This window comes from Felis catus, chromosome A1 (genome assembly GCF_018350175.1).
Source record: "Felis catus isolate Fca126 chromosome A1, F.catus_Fca126_mat1.0, whole genome shotgun sequence".
Taxonomy (NCBI): Eukaryota; Metazoa; Chordata; class Mammalia; order Carnivora; family Felidae; genus Felis; species Felis catus.
This window is the reverse complement of record NC_058368.1, coordinates 51,804,481-51,817,193: the sequence shown is the minus strand read 5'-3', so window position 1 is coordinate 51,817,193 and position 12,713 is coordinate 51,804,481. Positions and strand designations below refer to the sequence as shown.

At 36.1% G+C, this 12,713-nt stretch overlaps 1 protein-coding gene across 18 annotated transcripts in view; it reads right to left on the bottom strand.

Annotated features, from left to right (window-relative positions):
• Positions 1–1,650: 1,650 nt before the first annotated feature.
• SCEL (sciellin) overlaps positions 1,651–12,713 on the bottom strand; it is a 320,878-nt gene continuing 309,815 nt past the window's right edge. For 17 of the 18 annotated variants that reach the window (XM_045054657.1, XM_019828151.3, XM_019828143.2 and 14 more), the window contains 4 exons: positions 11,174–11,248; positions 6,926–7,034; positions 4,847–4,949; positions 1,651–3,401 (listed from right to left, as the gene is read on the bottom strand). In XM_045054657.1, the coding sequence (XP_044910592.1) occupies positions 3,385–3,401; positions 4,847–4,949; positions 6,926–7,034; positions 11,174–11,248 (304 nt within the window). In that variant the 3' untranslated portion in view covers positions 1,651–3,384. The remainder of the gene's footprint in view (positions 3,402–4,846; positions 4,950–6,925; positions 7,035–11,173; positions 11,249–12,713) is intronic. The other variant, XM_019828178.2, reaches the window with a different exon arrangement.

Sequence of the window (12,713 nt, the reverse complement as noted above, 5' to 3'; positions counted from 1 at the left end):
AATTGCAACAACATGATGGACCTTAAGGTCCGTGCTAATTAAAGTATGTCAGATCCAGGGGTGCCTGGGTGGCTCAGTTGGTTAAGCGGCCGACTTTGGCTCAGGTCATGATCTCGCGGTCCGTGAGTTTGAGCCCCGCGTCGGGCTCTGTGCTGACAGCTCAGAGCCTGGAGCCTGTTTCAGATTCTGTGTCTCCCTCTCTCTGACCCTCCCCCATTCATGCTTTGTCTCTCTTTGTCTCAAAAATAAACAAACGTTAAAAAAAATTTTTTTAAAAAAGTATGTCAGATCGAGAACAACAAGTACGCTATGATCTCTCTTATATGTGGAATCGTAAGCAACAACAACAACAGCAAAAAACAAAAACAAGATCATAGATACAGAGAATAGACTGGTGATTACCACAGGCAAGGGTTAGGGTTGGGGGTAGGAGAAATGGGTGTAGAGGGCCAAAAGATAAAAAGAAAAAATAAATACATATAAAACATTCAACAACTCCTAGGCATCTAACAAAAGAGATCATCTCAGAATGGGATAAGTAGCAGGAATAGATTCCCAGATTCATGCAATGTTTGAGCTGGTGGCTACAAGTTCTAAATGTTCTAAATCTCACATTTTATTTTTATTAAAAAAAATTTTTTTTAGTTAAGTAAACTCTACCCCCAACATGGGACTTGAACTCACAACCCTGATATCAAGAATCTCATGATCCACCGACTGAGCCAGCCAGGCGCCTTTAAATCTCACATTTTAAATAGTGAATAGGCCCATGAGGGAAAGGGCATGCCCAAGTTAACAGAGATATTTATGGGTGCTCCTGGGAAATGCTGAGTACTTAAGAATAGGTGGAGGCAACTTATTTACACTGTCACAAAATAACCAGTAAATTCAGTAGTATACACACACAAGAATAAAAATCAACATCATCATTGTTAGTTTGCCATAATGTAGACCAAACAGTCCCTTGTTTTGGTAGAGCTCTGAATCAAGCTGAGTAGGAAAACGTTCCAAACGCTCATGATGTTTTTATGGTAGTAAACAAGTCCGACTCTGCACTGACAGTCAGAGCTGGACCATATGTTGTCACTCATATCTAAGTAGAGGAGTGGTTGCAATCAGACAATTAGGGTGTACAGATTACTTCTCCAATACATTTTTATTTCTTCGCCTTATTAAAACAAAGAATACTATCTTAACAAATTCTATTTCCAAGATTATTATATTTCTTCCATTTTGCTTTTTTAGAAGGATATTGTCATGCTGCAGCAGTTCATTCTTTTTAGAGGTATCTCTTAATTAGCAATAGAATTCAGGACCTGGTATTCTGAGAGTTAGGCAATTGTGTCCAGGAAAAGTATGCCAATAATAACATAATGGACTGGCTGAAAAAAAAAAAAAGAGATCTTCCAAATGTCTTAGAAATCTGTATTCTGATGGTGCAAATAAACCCAGACAAAATGAAGTGGTCTTCGTGAATTGGAAGCCCTGATCTCTCCACTCTATATTTATTCCATTTTTATAACAGCTTTGGGTTTAATTTAATACATTATTATAGAAGAAAGGGTCCATTAAACAGCTACAGAAAAGTGAGAAATATGTTCCTTTTAAGTTTTTTTAAATGAAGCATTAAAAAGTAGAATACTTCTGAAATGATATTCAAATGATTTTTAATTACTACAAAGGCATTGAGATGTTAATACACTTTATATAAAAGGCAGGGATACTATTCCATCCTTCCTTTTCTGTCACTAATTTCAACCCTAAGAAAATTATTTCTTTTGATCCACTTTGATAGCATGTAATAAAAGAACAATAAAACATATGGCTCAATTACCACTGCTTCTCATCAAGCATGAATTAATGAATATCAAATTATTATTAATTGTTTTTTTCTGGCTGCTTCTCCATAGGACAACAATTATACACTGCTGCATTTTGATAAGCATTTTGTGTTTAACACTTTGTGGACCAGGCCCTAAGAGGAACAGATGCTTGGAATCACTATACAGAAGAATAATTCTTTAAATTTATCAACACTCGGAAAATACATGATGATCATTTATTCTCCCTAGTTGATGTCAGTTTTTCACAACTACCTTAAGCTTCCCCAAAATTCCACCCTCCCCTCAGTGTTCTATGTGCCTTCCTTTGAGAAGCAGTTGCTATGTGCATATAAAATAGTTTATAAGTTCGATTTCTCAATTTTAACACTAATACTCATTCCTCACATATGCTTATTGAATTTTCAATTCCTCGAGAAAAAGCTCTTTAAAACTAAAAGCTACAGCTCAAGCAGCTAAAGAATTAAATTAACCAGCATGGCATAGGCTATAATAAATTGTGATCTCTGTAATTGACAAAATCAATGTCAGCGAATGATATTTATAGACACTTCACGAAAAGATCCTGTGTAACTGGTAGTTCATTTTATTTTTATTTATAAGCTGTCTGTAATTGTAAAGGGCTATGTAATATGAGTAGATGTGATATGCCAAAGAGCATGTCTCTGAAGTCTATAACCATTATTTTTAGAAATTATTCATATACCCAGATTTTGAAATGCATGCAAAGAAAATTTAACAAGGTATAATATGTAAACTATACATGTCATGAGATTTTACCCATTACCCACAAATCCACGTTTTTTGTTTTTAAAATATTCTATAAAAATCATTTCTGTGGTAAATTGAAGGATAACATTAAATTGTTTAGATACCCTATTTAGTTCAATATACTTAACAGACACATATTCAAATATACTTTCAAAGAGCAAGCAACACGTGTTTTAGAATCAGATAATCTGAGGAGCAGAAAGGGACATTAGAAATAATTTTGTCTGGAAAGATCAAGTGATTCTCTGAGGTCCATACAGCTTTATATGAAACACCTTTCCGCCAAACTTTGTTTAAAAAAACAATTCTATCAACATTTCTTTTGCATGTGAAAGATATACATGCATATCTTGCTTTTTTGACAGTTCATCAGGATGTCAATAATATCTGTAAATTCAAGTCTGTAGGGAAACAAAGATGACAAAAAGGGAAACTTGTCTACTATGGTCACCACGATGCACAGCTCACATACGGAGCAGAGACGGACCTAGTTAGTGTTGACAGAGCTCGTTGCCATGAGAAGCATCATTCCTTTGACATTGGTAACTGGAACCACTTGAATTTTTCATGGCTAAATCTAGCCAGATATTAGATGGTTTCCTTTATGTATATGACTTTATGGAAGGCAATCAGATTATTTATGCAATAGCAGAATTGTTAGTTGTATACAAGAGTCAATCTTCAGTGTGAAAACTTTTCTAGATTACATATTCTTAAAATAAAATTTTAACATCCTGATAAATGCTTTTATCTTGATTTCCATGTGCCAGAATTATTGAATCCACTTTGCTGAAAAATTTAAAGAAAGTACCAGTTAGAAATACAACTTCAGTACAAAAATAAGCCTGTAACGAAAGTTTTTTAAATAGCCATTCATCAAGGGGGTAGTGGTGGATTAAACATTTTATTTTTTATTTCTGCTGCATTCATCACTCTGGCTTTTGGTCATATACCATGAACACAAAGTACCAATGCCTGGCGCTCATATTTAGGAGATTCCTCTGAGAGTCATATCTTGACAACTGCTGTGTCCGATAAAATAGCAATGCCTATGGGGTGCACATAGTCAGGGAGGAAGGCACAAAGACTTCTGAGTCTTTTGATAGTCATATTTCCTAAACCATTTCATGGACTTCTGGAAGACTGAAAGTTTTAGAGCTGCCACCATGCACATCAAGTCCCTTGATATAATATTGTATCATGATAAGGCTGCTGAATTAGGAAGAAAATGGAATATGGGAACTGGCTAGGGAAAGCAGAAAATAGAAGGCGAAGTATGAATATAATTAGGTTTGTTCTTGTAATTGGAACTGCAGCCTGATGGAACGTGGGTTTCTGAATATTTCTCAGAGCATTTTCCAGATGTAGCCTCCCAGTACCTCATTAATGTCACACATTTGTCGTTAAATTCCATATTTCGGATCCCATGTAAGAATCACACATGTTCCTCCTTCATTCACCATACCAATGAGGCATCAGAAAACTCACCTTCACATTGTGCTGTTGACCAGCTATCCAACATCATTCTGATTATTCTATCTACTTACCATTGAATTAAAAATAAAATACTGGCTATTAAAAACTGATCAAGTTTTGTAGCATTTTATTTTGCTAATTTAGTGTACATTGTGCATATCTTTTAAATCAACTTTTAAAGTTTTCATGCTGTTTAAAGAAAGTGAATTAAAAACTCAAGTCCTTAGTGTTTTCTTCTCACACCATTTATGCCAATTAAAAGCCCAAATTATAGTAAAGTTGGTCTTAAACTCACAAAAAATACTTGATGCTGTATTTAATATAGAAGTATATAGAACTAGCTCTAAACTTCCCATTTAAAAGTAACATTAAAAAGCAGTTAGTGGAATAATCAAATTAGGTACAAACGTATATTTCAGGACAAATATGAAAGGTCATTCACAGAAATGGACTTCAATTCACACAATTATTTGAGCAGAAAAGATCTATTTTTGTTCAGAAAAAAATAGAAAAATTTCCAGAATAAATCCTCTTTGCCTAGTTGTACTATGTCCAGTCTGATATCAGGAGACAATAATAAATGCTGGCTGATTTTATACCCTAAAATACTACCATAGTATAACTATCTTCAGCTAAATTCTTAACTAAGTAGAATTGATAAAATACTTTTTACTTTATTGAAATCCTTCATTTCAACAATATTAAGTGGACATTAATATTAGTAAAAGCGATCATTCCTTAAAGAGCTTAACACTTACCCATAACTTTAGAGTAGCAAGGCTCACAGTGTATTGTCTGTCTATAAATCCAAATACTGTCACCTGCTTGTAGGTTTTCCAAAGGCCGTTTGCATATTTCACACTAAGGAAAAAAAGAATATGTAAAATTTACACACATTATATATGTAGACTTTTAACTGTAATTTAAGGGATAGAAAAGCCCTTTCAATTCATTCAGTACCATCCTTCATAGCAACACTCAGATTTGAAAGAGGACCCACAGGGAAAGTGAGAATGCACTTGTTTATGATCCTACTGCTGAAATTTTCAAATAAATACTCACAACATCTCTCCACTCTGAAAATGTACAGTGGTATATATACCACTGAAGTTTCTCCTGAACTCACAATAAAGTAGATAAAAATTTTCAAAAGTTGGTTATGCCAAAGATAAAATCACCACTCAATATCTCAAACAAAAACACAAAGCGTACTTGTTTGCTTACTAAAAGTTACGCTGTCCAGTTACAGTCTCATTGGACAAAACAACTTCTGATCTTACATAAGGTTTAGGGAACAGTTTGTTTTGTGTTGTGTTGGTTATGGAGATAGAAAAGGGTTGACATCTGCCTTAGACCTGTGCTCATTGGAAACAAGTTCGCCTGCCAACTGGCTGACTTTCAAGCATGAGCCTGTCTCTGATTGTTGGCTTTCAGAGGTGAGTTCACTAAAGCAAACTGTCATTGATCAATTAGTCCAGGTAGTTCTATTATCATGGCTATAGAATAATATATCCTTTCCTCTGAGTGTGGGGACATTTTTATTTTCAGTTAGTAGTATTTTATAATTAAATTGAAAATCGAAACAAATCATTTGAAATATAATAAATGGACATTATTGTTATTTACTAAAAGTCATAATCAGGAGAACTCTTTATTTTAAAAAGTTTTCTGTATAATAGCTTTAAGCAAATGATAAACAAACAAACAAACAAACAAATAAATAAATGAAATAGCTTTTATTTTATGTGGAATTCTATATACTATGGCCTAAAATTGGATTCTTTTTCTCAAAATGAGACACCATATATCTGTGCTATGTGTCACTGTCTGAAGCTAATTGAAGGAGAAGCAATCAGTTGTTAAAGTATTACATTTACTTGACTGAATTAGATAATTTGCATCAACCACAGAACGTCAGCACAAAAAGGACCCTTGGATTTAAGCAAATGATTCTCAAATTGGCTGCCCTTAGTTCTATCTAAGGAGTTTTGAAAAATACCAAAAGGAAGCATCTTTGAGATTTTTTATTTAATTGCGGCTGGCCCCAACCATTCTGTTTTTCTCCTAATTTCCCCAGATGATTATGACATACAGCCAGCATTAAGAACCACTAGTCTAATCAGCTACCCCATTTTACAGATAAGGGAACTGAAGCCAAGCTAATTAGGTGATTGTCCAAAATTATAGCCATAGTTAGTGAAAGTTAGAACTCGAACTCAGGCCTTCAGGCTTCCAGTTCAGTGCTCATCCGTTTACATCAACAACCGTCCCGTTGACCTACCCAATATTATTGTGAGAAGTAAAAGAAATGGCATATAGCCACAAACTGAAGCATTGTACCACATAAGCTTTATTATTATTATACTAAGCCACAATGAGTTAGAATTAATCACGTTCTCAAAAGCAGACTGAGTTTCAACTATTGTGAGGTCTATCCATCCTGAATACATATACCATATAAAAAGCTGCTAACTTTCTTCTCAATAATTTCTTTTTCTTTCTGGATTTCATTATTTTTTTATGTAATGCATGATTCATTAAAATGTTGCAAAAACTTTTATAAAGAGAACAAGTGTTTATATTTTCACAGATTTAAATCTCCAGGGTAAGAGTAATAAATGTGTCAGTAATCAACTCTAAGCCTAAAGCCAAGATAGTAATTATAAACCTTTGAGGTTGAGGCTGCATAACTCCTAGAAATATTTAAGTAGTGCATTATTAATGTGGATGTTCTTCTGAAAGTTTTAACTTCATCGCATGTATTTCATTAAATAATTATTTTTATCCCAGTCATATGCAATGCCGTGTTTAATGAACTGCAATAAACATACCCTTACCTTGAAGCAAGTAGAATGGCAGCAAATTTGTAATTCATCTAAAATCATTTTAGTGTCTGTGCCCAGTGGTTGCCGGCAGTAAGTGCACATTTCTCTTTCGATGACAGACCTATAGAGACATAAGCAATTACAAGTAAATTTGTCATCATGCAAAAGATGGATGTATTCCCCACAAAGACATGTGGAAATGATAGCTTAATTTTGTTGATACTTCAGGAAATTGTGTGAAAACCAAAGAAAGTTGGGGACTTACTTGTTCTAGCGATAGAATTGATTCTCCTAGCTACCTCAAAATGATATCAAAGAATTAAGATGAAGACAAATCTCAAGTTATTAATTCATTAGCAATCAAGAGTGCAGCTGGGCAAGGCAAAGATGTTCACAGTTTCTTAATTGAACTAGGTCATGAGTACCCCTTGAAGCTAGAAGAGGGTTTTGAATTATTAATTTGCATATATTATAGAAAAATTATGCTGTAGATTAATATAAAATTTTAACTCTCAAAACATTCAATAGGACAAAAGTACAAATCCGTTCAAGACTGTTTTGGTCAATTTGAGGCTCCAGGGTGGCTCAGTCAGTTAAGCGTCCGACTTCAGTTCAGGTCATGATCTTGCAGTTCGTGAGTTTGAGCCCCACATCAAGCTCTGTGATGACAGCTCATCTCAAAGCCTGGAGCCTGCTTCAGATTCTACGTCTCCCTCTCTCTCTGTCCCTCCTCAACTCATTCTCTCTCTCTCTCTCTCTCTCTCAAATAAATAAATATAAAAAAAATTTTAAATCATTTTCATAAATTCACAAGTGATGGGTCTGTAGGACCCCAGACTCTGGGGTCTAGAGTCCCCAAAATGTTCTCCTATGACAAGTCTCTTGGTGTCATTGTAAGAATCAGAATATTGGTGTAGCTTTCATGACAAAATTTATATTCTCCAACAAGATATAACCCCACCACAAATTTGATGAGGAAAAGAGAGTATTGTTATTTACTTTGGAAAGAGAGTGTTCAGTAACAAATGAACCATAGATATGATCAGCAAGACCAAAAGAGCTCAGGTCACAAAGAACCTTAAGAAAGGCCAACAACTGTGATTTTTTTTTCCTTTTGGAAGGGACTAGGATTGTCTTAAATAGTACCTTGCAGAATTTACTAGTTTCAGGGAACTAGCAGTCAGGCCTGAAATTTTCAGAGTAGGGTACATAATAGAAGGGTAAAATAAAAATAGCCAATATTTATATAGTGCTAATATGCTTTATAATACATGCAGAGTGCTTTCCACGCATTTGGTTATATAAACTCATTTCTTGCTCGCAACATTGCTGAGAAGCTGGTGCTGTTATTTTTACATCCTTTTACAGAAGAAGAAACTGAGCACAGAAGGGTAATAAATTTGCTCTCATCACGCAGCCAGTTGAGTGGCAGTGGCAGGATTTGAATGAAGGCAGTGTGGCCCCAGAGTCCCTGTGTCACCTCTAGGCCTGCCCATGAGGACTATCAGGCTCACTGTGTGAAAGTGAACTAGTCGTGCCCAGGAGCCATGCTCCTATGATCAAGCCCAGGACTAGAAGCAGAGAGGAGGGAAAATGGGTGGAAGGAGGAGGTAAAAGAAGAAAGGGATTTAAGTAGATGAAATGTGTCTGGTTTTATACGCTCAGTCATTCTAAGAATTTCCTAGTCCTTATGCATATTAATAAATATTTTCCCCTTTCAACTAACTCTACAGCTAATTCCTTATATGTTCCTGGCAAATACTTCCCTATGGGGAAATTCATACATATGCATATACATACATGCACACATACTTAAATTTCCCATGTAATATTGTAATCCTGTCAAGAGTAGAAAACAGGCACTCTCCAATCTTCTTCCATTCCCAGAGGCACTGAGGTAAGAGCTGGGAATATAAAGAAGAGTAAGACAGTCTCCTTTTTTCCACGAGGGTAGCCAGGTGTGTGATTCAATAATCATAGCATATTATGGATACGTGGAGAGAGTTAGGAGAGCACGGCTAACGAAGCAACTATTCCCTGGGGTAGAGTCAGGAAAGCCCTTGTGGAAAAAGTGCCACATGAGTTAAAGCTTGAAGACAAAGGGGCTCTCAAGGTGAGTTGGGCAAGGTGTGGAGGGGCGTAATGGGGGAATTTCAAGCAGGACAAACAGGACGTACCAAAGTGCTAGAGAAAGAAAGTATCTGGAGTGATTAAACGGCCATCAATATTCAGTAGGAGCAGGTTCTAAAGGCCCATAAATAATTGTGCAAAGGAATTAGACTTTATCTTGTTAAGTGGGAAGCCACTTTCAATGGGATTGAAATGCTTAGATAAGAACTCTGGGGACATAGCTAATTTCACACAACAATCAACAGAAAAAAGTTGCTTGACGGGCTGGTCTTACAGAGAATTGACTTTTGCTCTGATGACTATGGAAAATTTCAAGGACCACGTTAATAGCTGAACTGAAATTCTTCATATTAAGAGCAATACTTTTGTGAAGAATGTTTTCCTTCCTTAAGTTAACAATGATAATATCAGCCCAGGGAAGTCTCGGATGATAGTGTTGACCTTATTAATATCGTACTGTTGGGGCACCTGGGTGGCTCAGTCGGTTAAGCGACCGACTTTATTGACTAGCTCAGGTCATGATCTCATGGTTCACGAGTTTGAGCCCCATGTTGGGTTCCATGTTAACAGGGATTCTCTCTCTCACCCTCTTTGCCTCTCTCTCTCACACACACAAAAGAAATAAAATAAACTTTAAAAAAAAAGATCATATTGTTAGCCAAAGACCTTCTCAAAGCATTATGAAAAAAAGCTGTTTTTATTTGTTTGCTTCTAGTTATTTAGGCAGCATTTGTAATTCTAATACTTGTGTAGATGACTTTATTTTTCTAAGAAGTGTGCTTTAAAAGCAAGACACTCAGAAGATCACTGGTAATACAAGATCTTAAAAGAGTGACCGAAAGAGGATAGAATTTTGGTGCCTGGCCCATCCATGTTTTCCTTCGCAAATACTGCATTAGTTTATTTTTTTCAGAAAACATTTACTGAGTAGCCTTAGGTGCCAAACACTGCATTACAAGCTTAGGCTGTGCATAAAAATAAGATATGTCCTTACCCTCGATAAGTCATATTTCTAGCCTCTCCTATAAAGGAACATCACTAATAGAATGTTACACATCTGCATTACAGCTGATTTCCAGTGGTTGAATTGAAATGCTAATTATTTTAATTTTCTCCACTGGAAATCTGCAGGTCATACTCTCAAGAGCATCATCTATGCACCCCACTGAACATTAAATGGTAAGAAAGGATTACCAGGGGCACCTGGGGGGCTCAGTCAGTTAAGCATCCAACTTCAGCTCAGGCCATGATCTCACGGTTCGTGGGTTTGAGCCCTGCATCCAGCTCTGTGCTGACACCTCGGAGCCTAGAGCCTGCTTTGGATTCTGTGTCTTCTTCTCTCTCTGCCCCTCCCCTGCTCATGCTGTCTCTGTCTCTCTCTCTCTCTCTCTCTCTCAAAAAAAGTAGACATTAAAAAAATAAAAAAAATAAAAAAAGATCACCAACAGTGAAAGCTTGGGGTCAACATACTAGCACTAACTTGATAATCACTGCAACCCCTGTCCTCGGAACTGACTGTGGGCCCAGACTGGGTCATAGCAGCATCTCTATGCAGCTGTTTGTAGGTGAGCTGGCTCTGGAAAACCACAAGGAGAAAGGGCTGAGGGCACAGTCAAGTGATGCAATGAAGCCTAGACACTAAATATGTGGCATTACTAGGGACTCCTGGGAATCAGCAACAACAGAGGGGCTGGTCTGGCAGGCAGCTGTAGGGCATGGAAAGCTCTGCTGGAATAAAGTACAGCAATTAAAGAGCAGAAACAGCCAGGAAGCCACGGAATGAATTCCTGGGATGCAGAATTGTTGTACGTTGTTCCATCCATACACACGTATAACAATCACTTAATTAGCATCTCTAAGTTCAATGGATGAGAATCATGTATTTCAGTATTATATATATAATAAAAATATATCAAATATGAATATAAAATATATATAACATGTAAAAGTATATATACATACACGTGTATATACATATACACTAAAATATATAAAATGTTATATATATAAGTATATACACCTATATATGTGAATATATGTATATATAAGTATGTATGTATATGCATACGTATATGTGTGTGTATATATATGTATATATACCTTTAGATATGGAAATGTAGACCAACTCACCTATCTGAAGTTGAATAAACAGTTTGTATGTATTTTCCAGAGATATTCTCCTGATATCCATCCTTCAGTAATTTACTAGAAACAAACAAAATTGACATGTGAGGACTGAGCTATTTCCCTAGTATTGATGTACACACCCATACACAGGTGACAAAGCACACACACCTCATGCAGCTTTGTCATTCTTCTCTATGATGTTACAAGTTAGGACCATGTACTAACCTCTTTCTTTTTTTTTTTTTTTAAATGTGGAAAGTGCTGATGCACAAGCCACCTCCAGGTTGATATAAATTGACAAATCTATTGAAGGAAATAGAGCATAGGACAAGGAGCGCAGGAAAAAGCGTGAGCAGGAAAAGAAGTTATCATTTCTCATGACATGCATACTTGCCCCTCCCTCATTCATTTGCTATAGGAAAGCCACATGTAATCTAACACAGAAAAGGAACTATGCAAAGCATGGGCCAGTGTAAGCACATAGAAACATCAACATTCACAACATCAACATTCTCTGTGTAGAGACACAGAGACTCTTAAACTTTTAGAGAAAGCTGTAGAAATGTTTATTTTTACTTGAAAACATCTAAGAAAGAATAGTCTAGAATGAAAGCAAAAAAGTGTAATTTTAAGTCCCCTTTGTTCTATTTTTCAGACTGCCCCAGTTTGTAAATGTCAGTCCTTCTGTGAGACAAATGAAACTTGCAATGCACTAACCAGCTGGCAGCTCATAATTGCTTCCCAACTACTTATGCTACCTGTGAGTATATTAGGGCTGGAAGCAATACATTCCTATTATTTCATAGGGTGAGTGGTAATTCCACAGACTTTACCTGGGATTTTTAAATAAGAAATCTTTCTCCCTCCAATTGTCCACAGGCAGACTATTGTCAGAAAGAGCACTGGGTGTTGTATGGAAACCAATTTGACAATAAATTATATTTACTTTAAAAAAAGAATATAAAAAAGAAAAGAAATAGAGTATCTTCGGAATACATAACCCACAATGCTCAGTAAGAGTTTGCACACATTTGTGCGTGATACATATATTATTACTTCCATTTTCTTGATAAGGAAATTGAGACTCGAAGAAGTTAAGTAGATTTTGCCAAAACCACTTGGTTAGTAAATGACAGACTCCATCCCAAATCTGATGCTAGGGCCTCTACACTATCCTACATCGTCAGTGTGGAGTTTAGGGAGATTTAGATTCAGCAGAAAAATCAAACTTGAGCCTGCATTTTACAAAGTAAATTAGGTGTGGTTTTGAGAAACCTTTTTTGTTTTTTTGGAAAACTGTCCATTTTCTGACATGTATTGAATTTCCCAGAGCCCTTTCAGGAACCCCTCTCTAGAGATAGACTCCCCTCTTTGAAATGGGCTCTGGTTAACACATATGTCACGTACATCACATTTGTAGTCCTAACCAGTATATTACTCCACAGGTAGGCTAATTCTTATTTTTATACTCCCTGAAAATCAAATAGGTTGTGAATTCATCATCTTGGTTGACATTCTTCTCAACATCCATCACTCCAAGCAG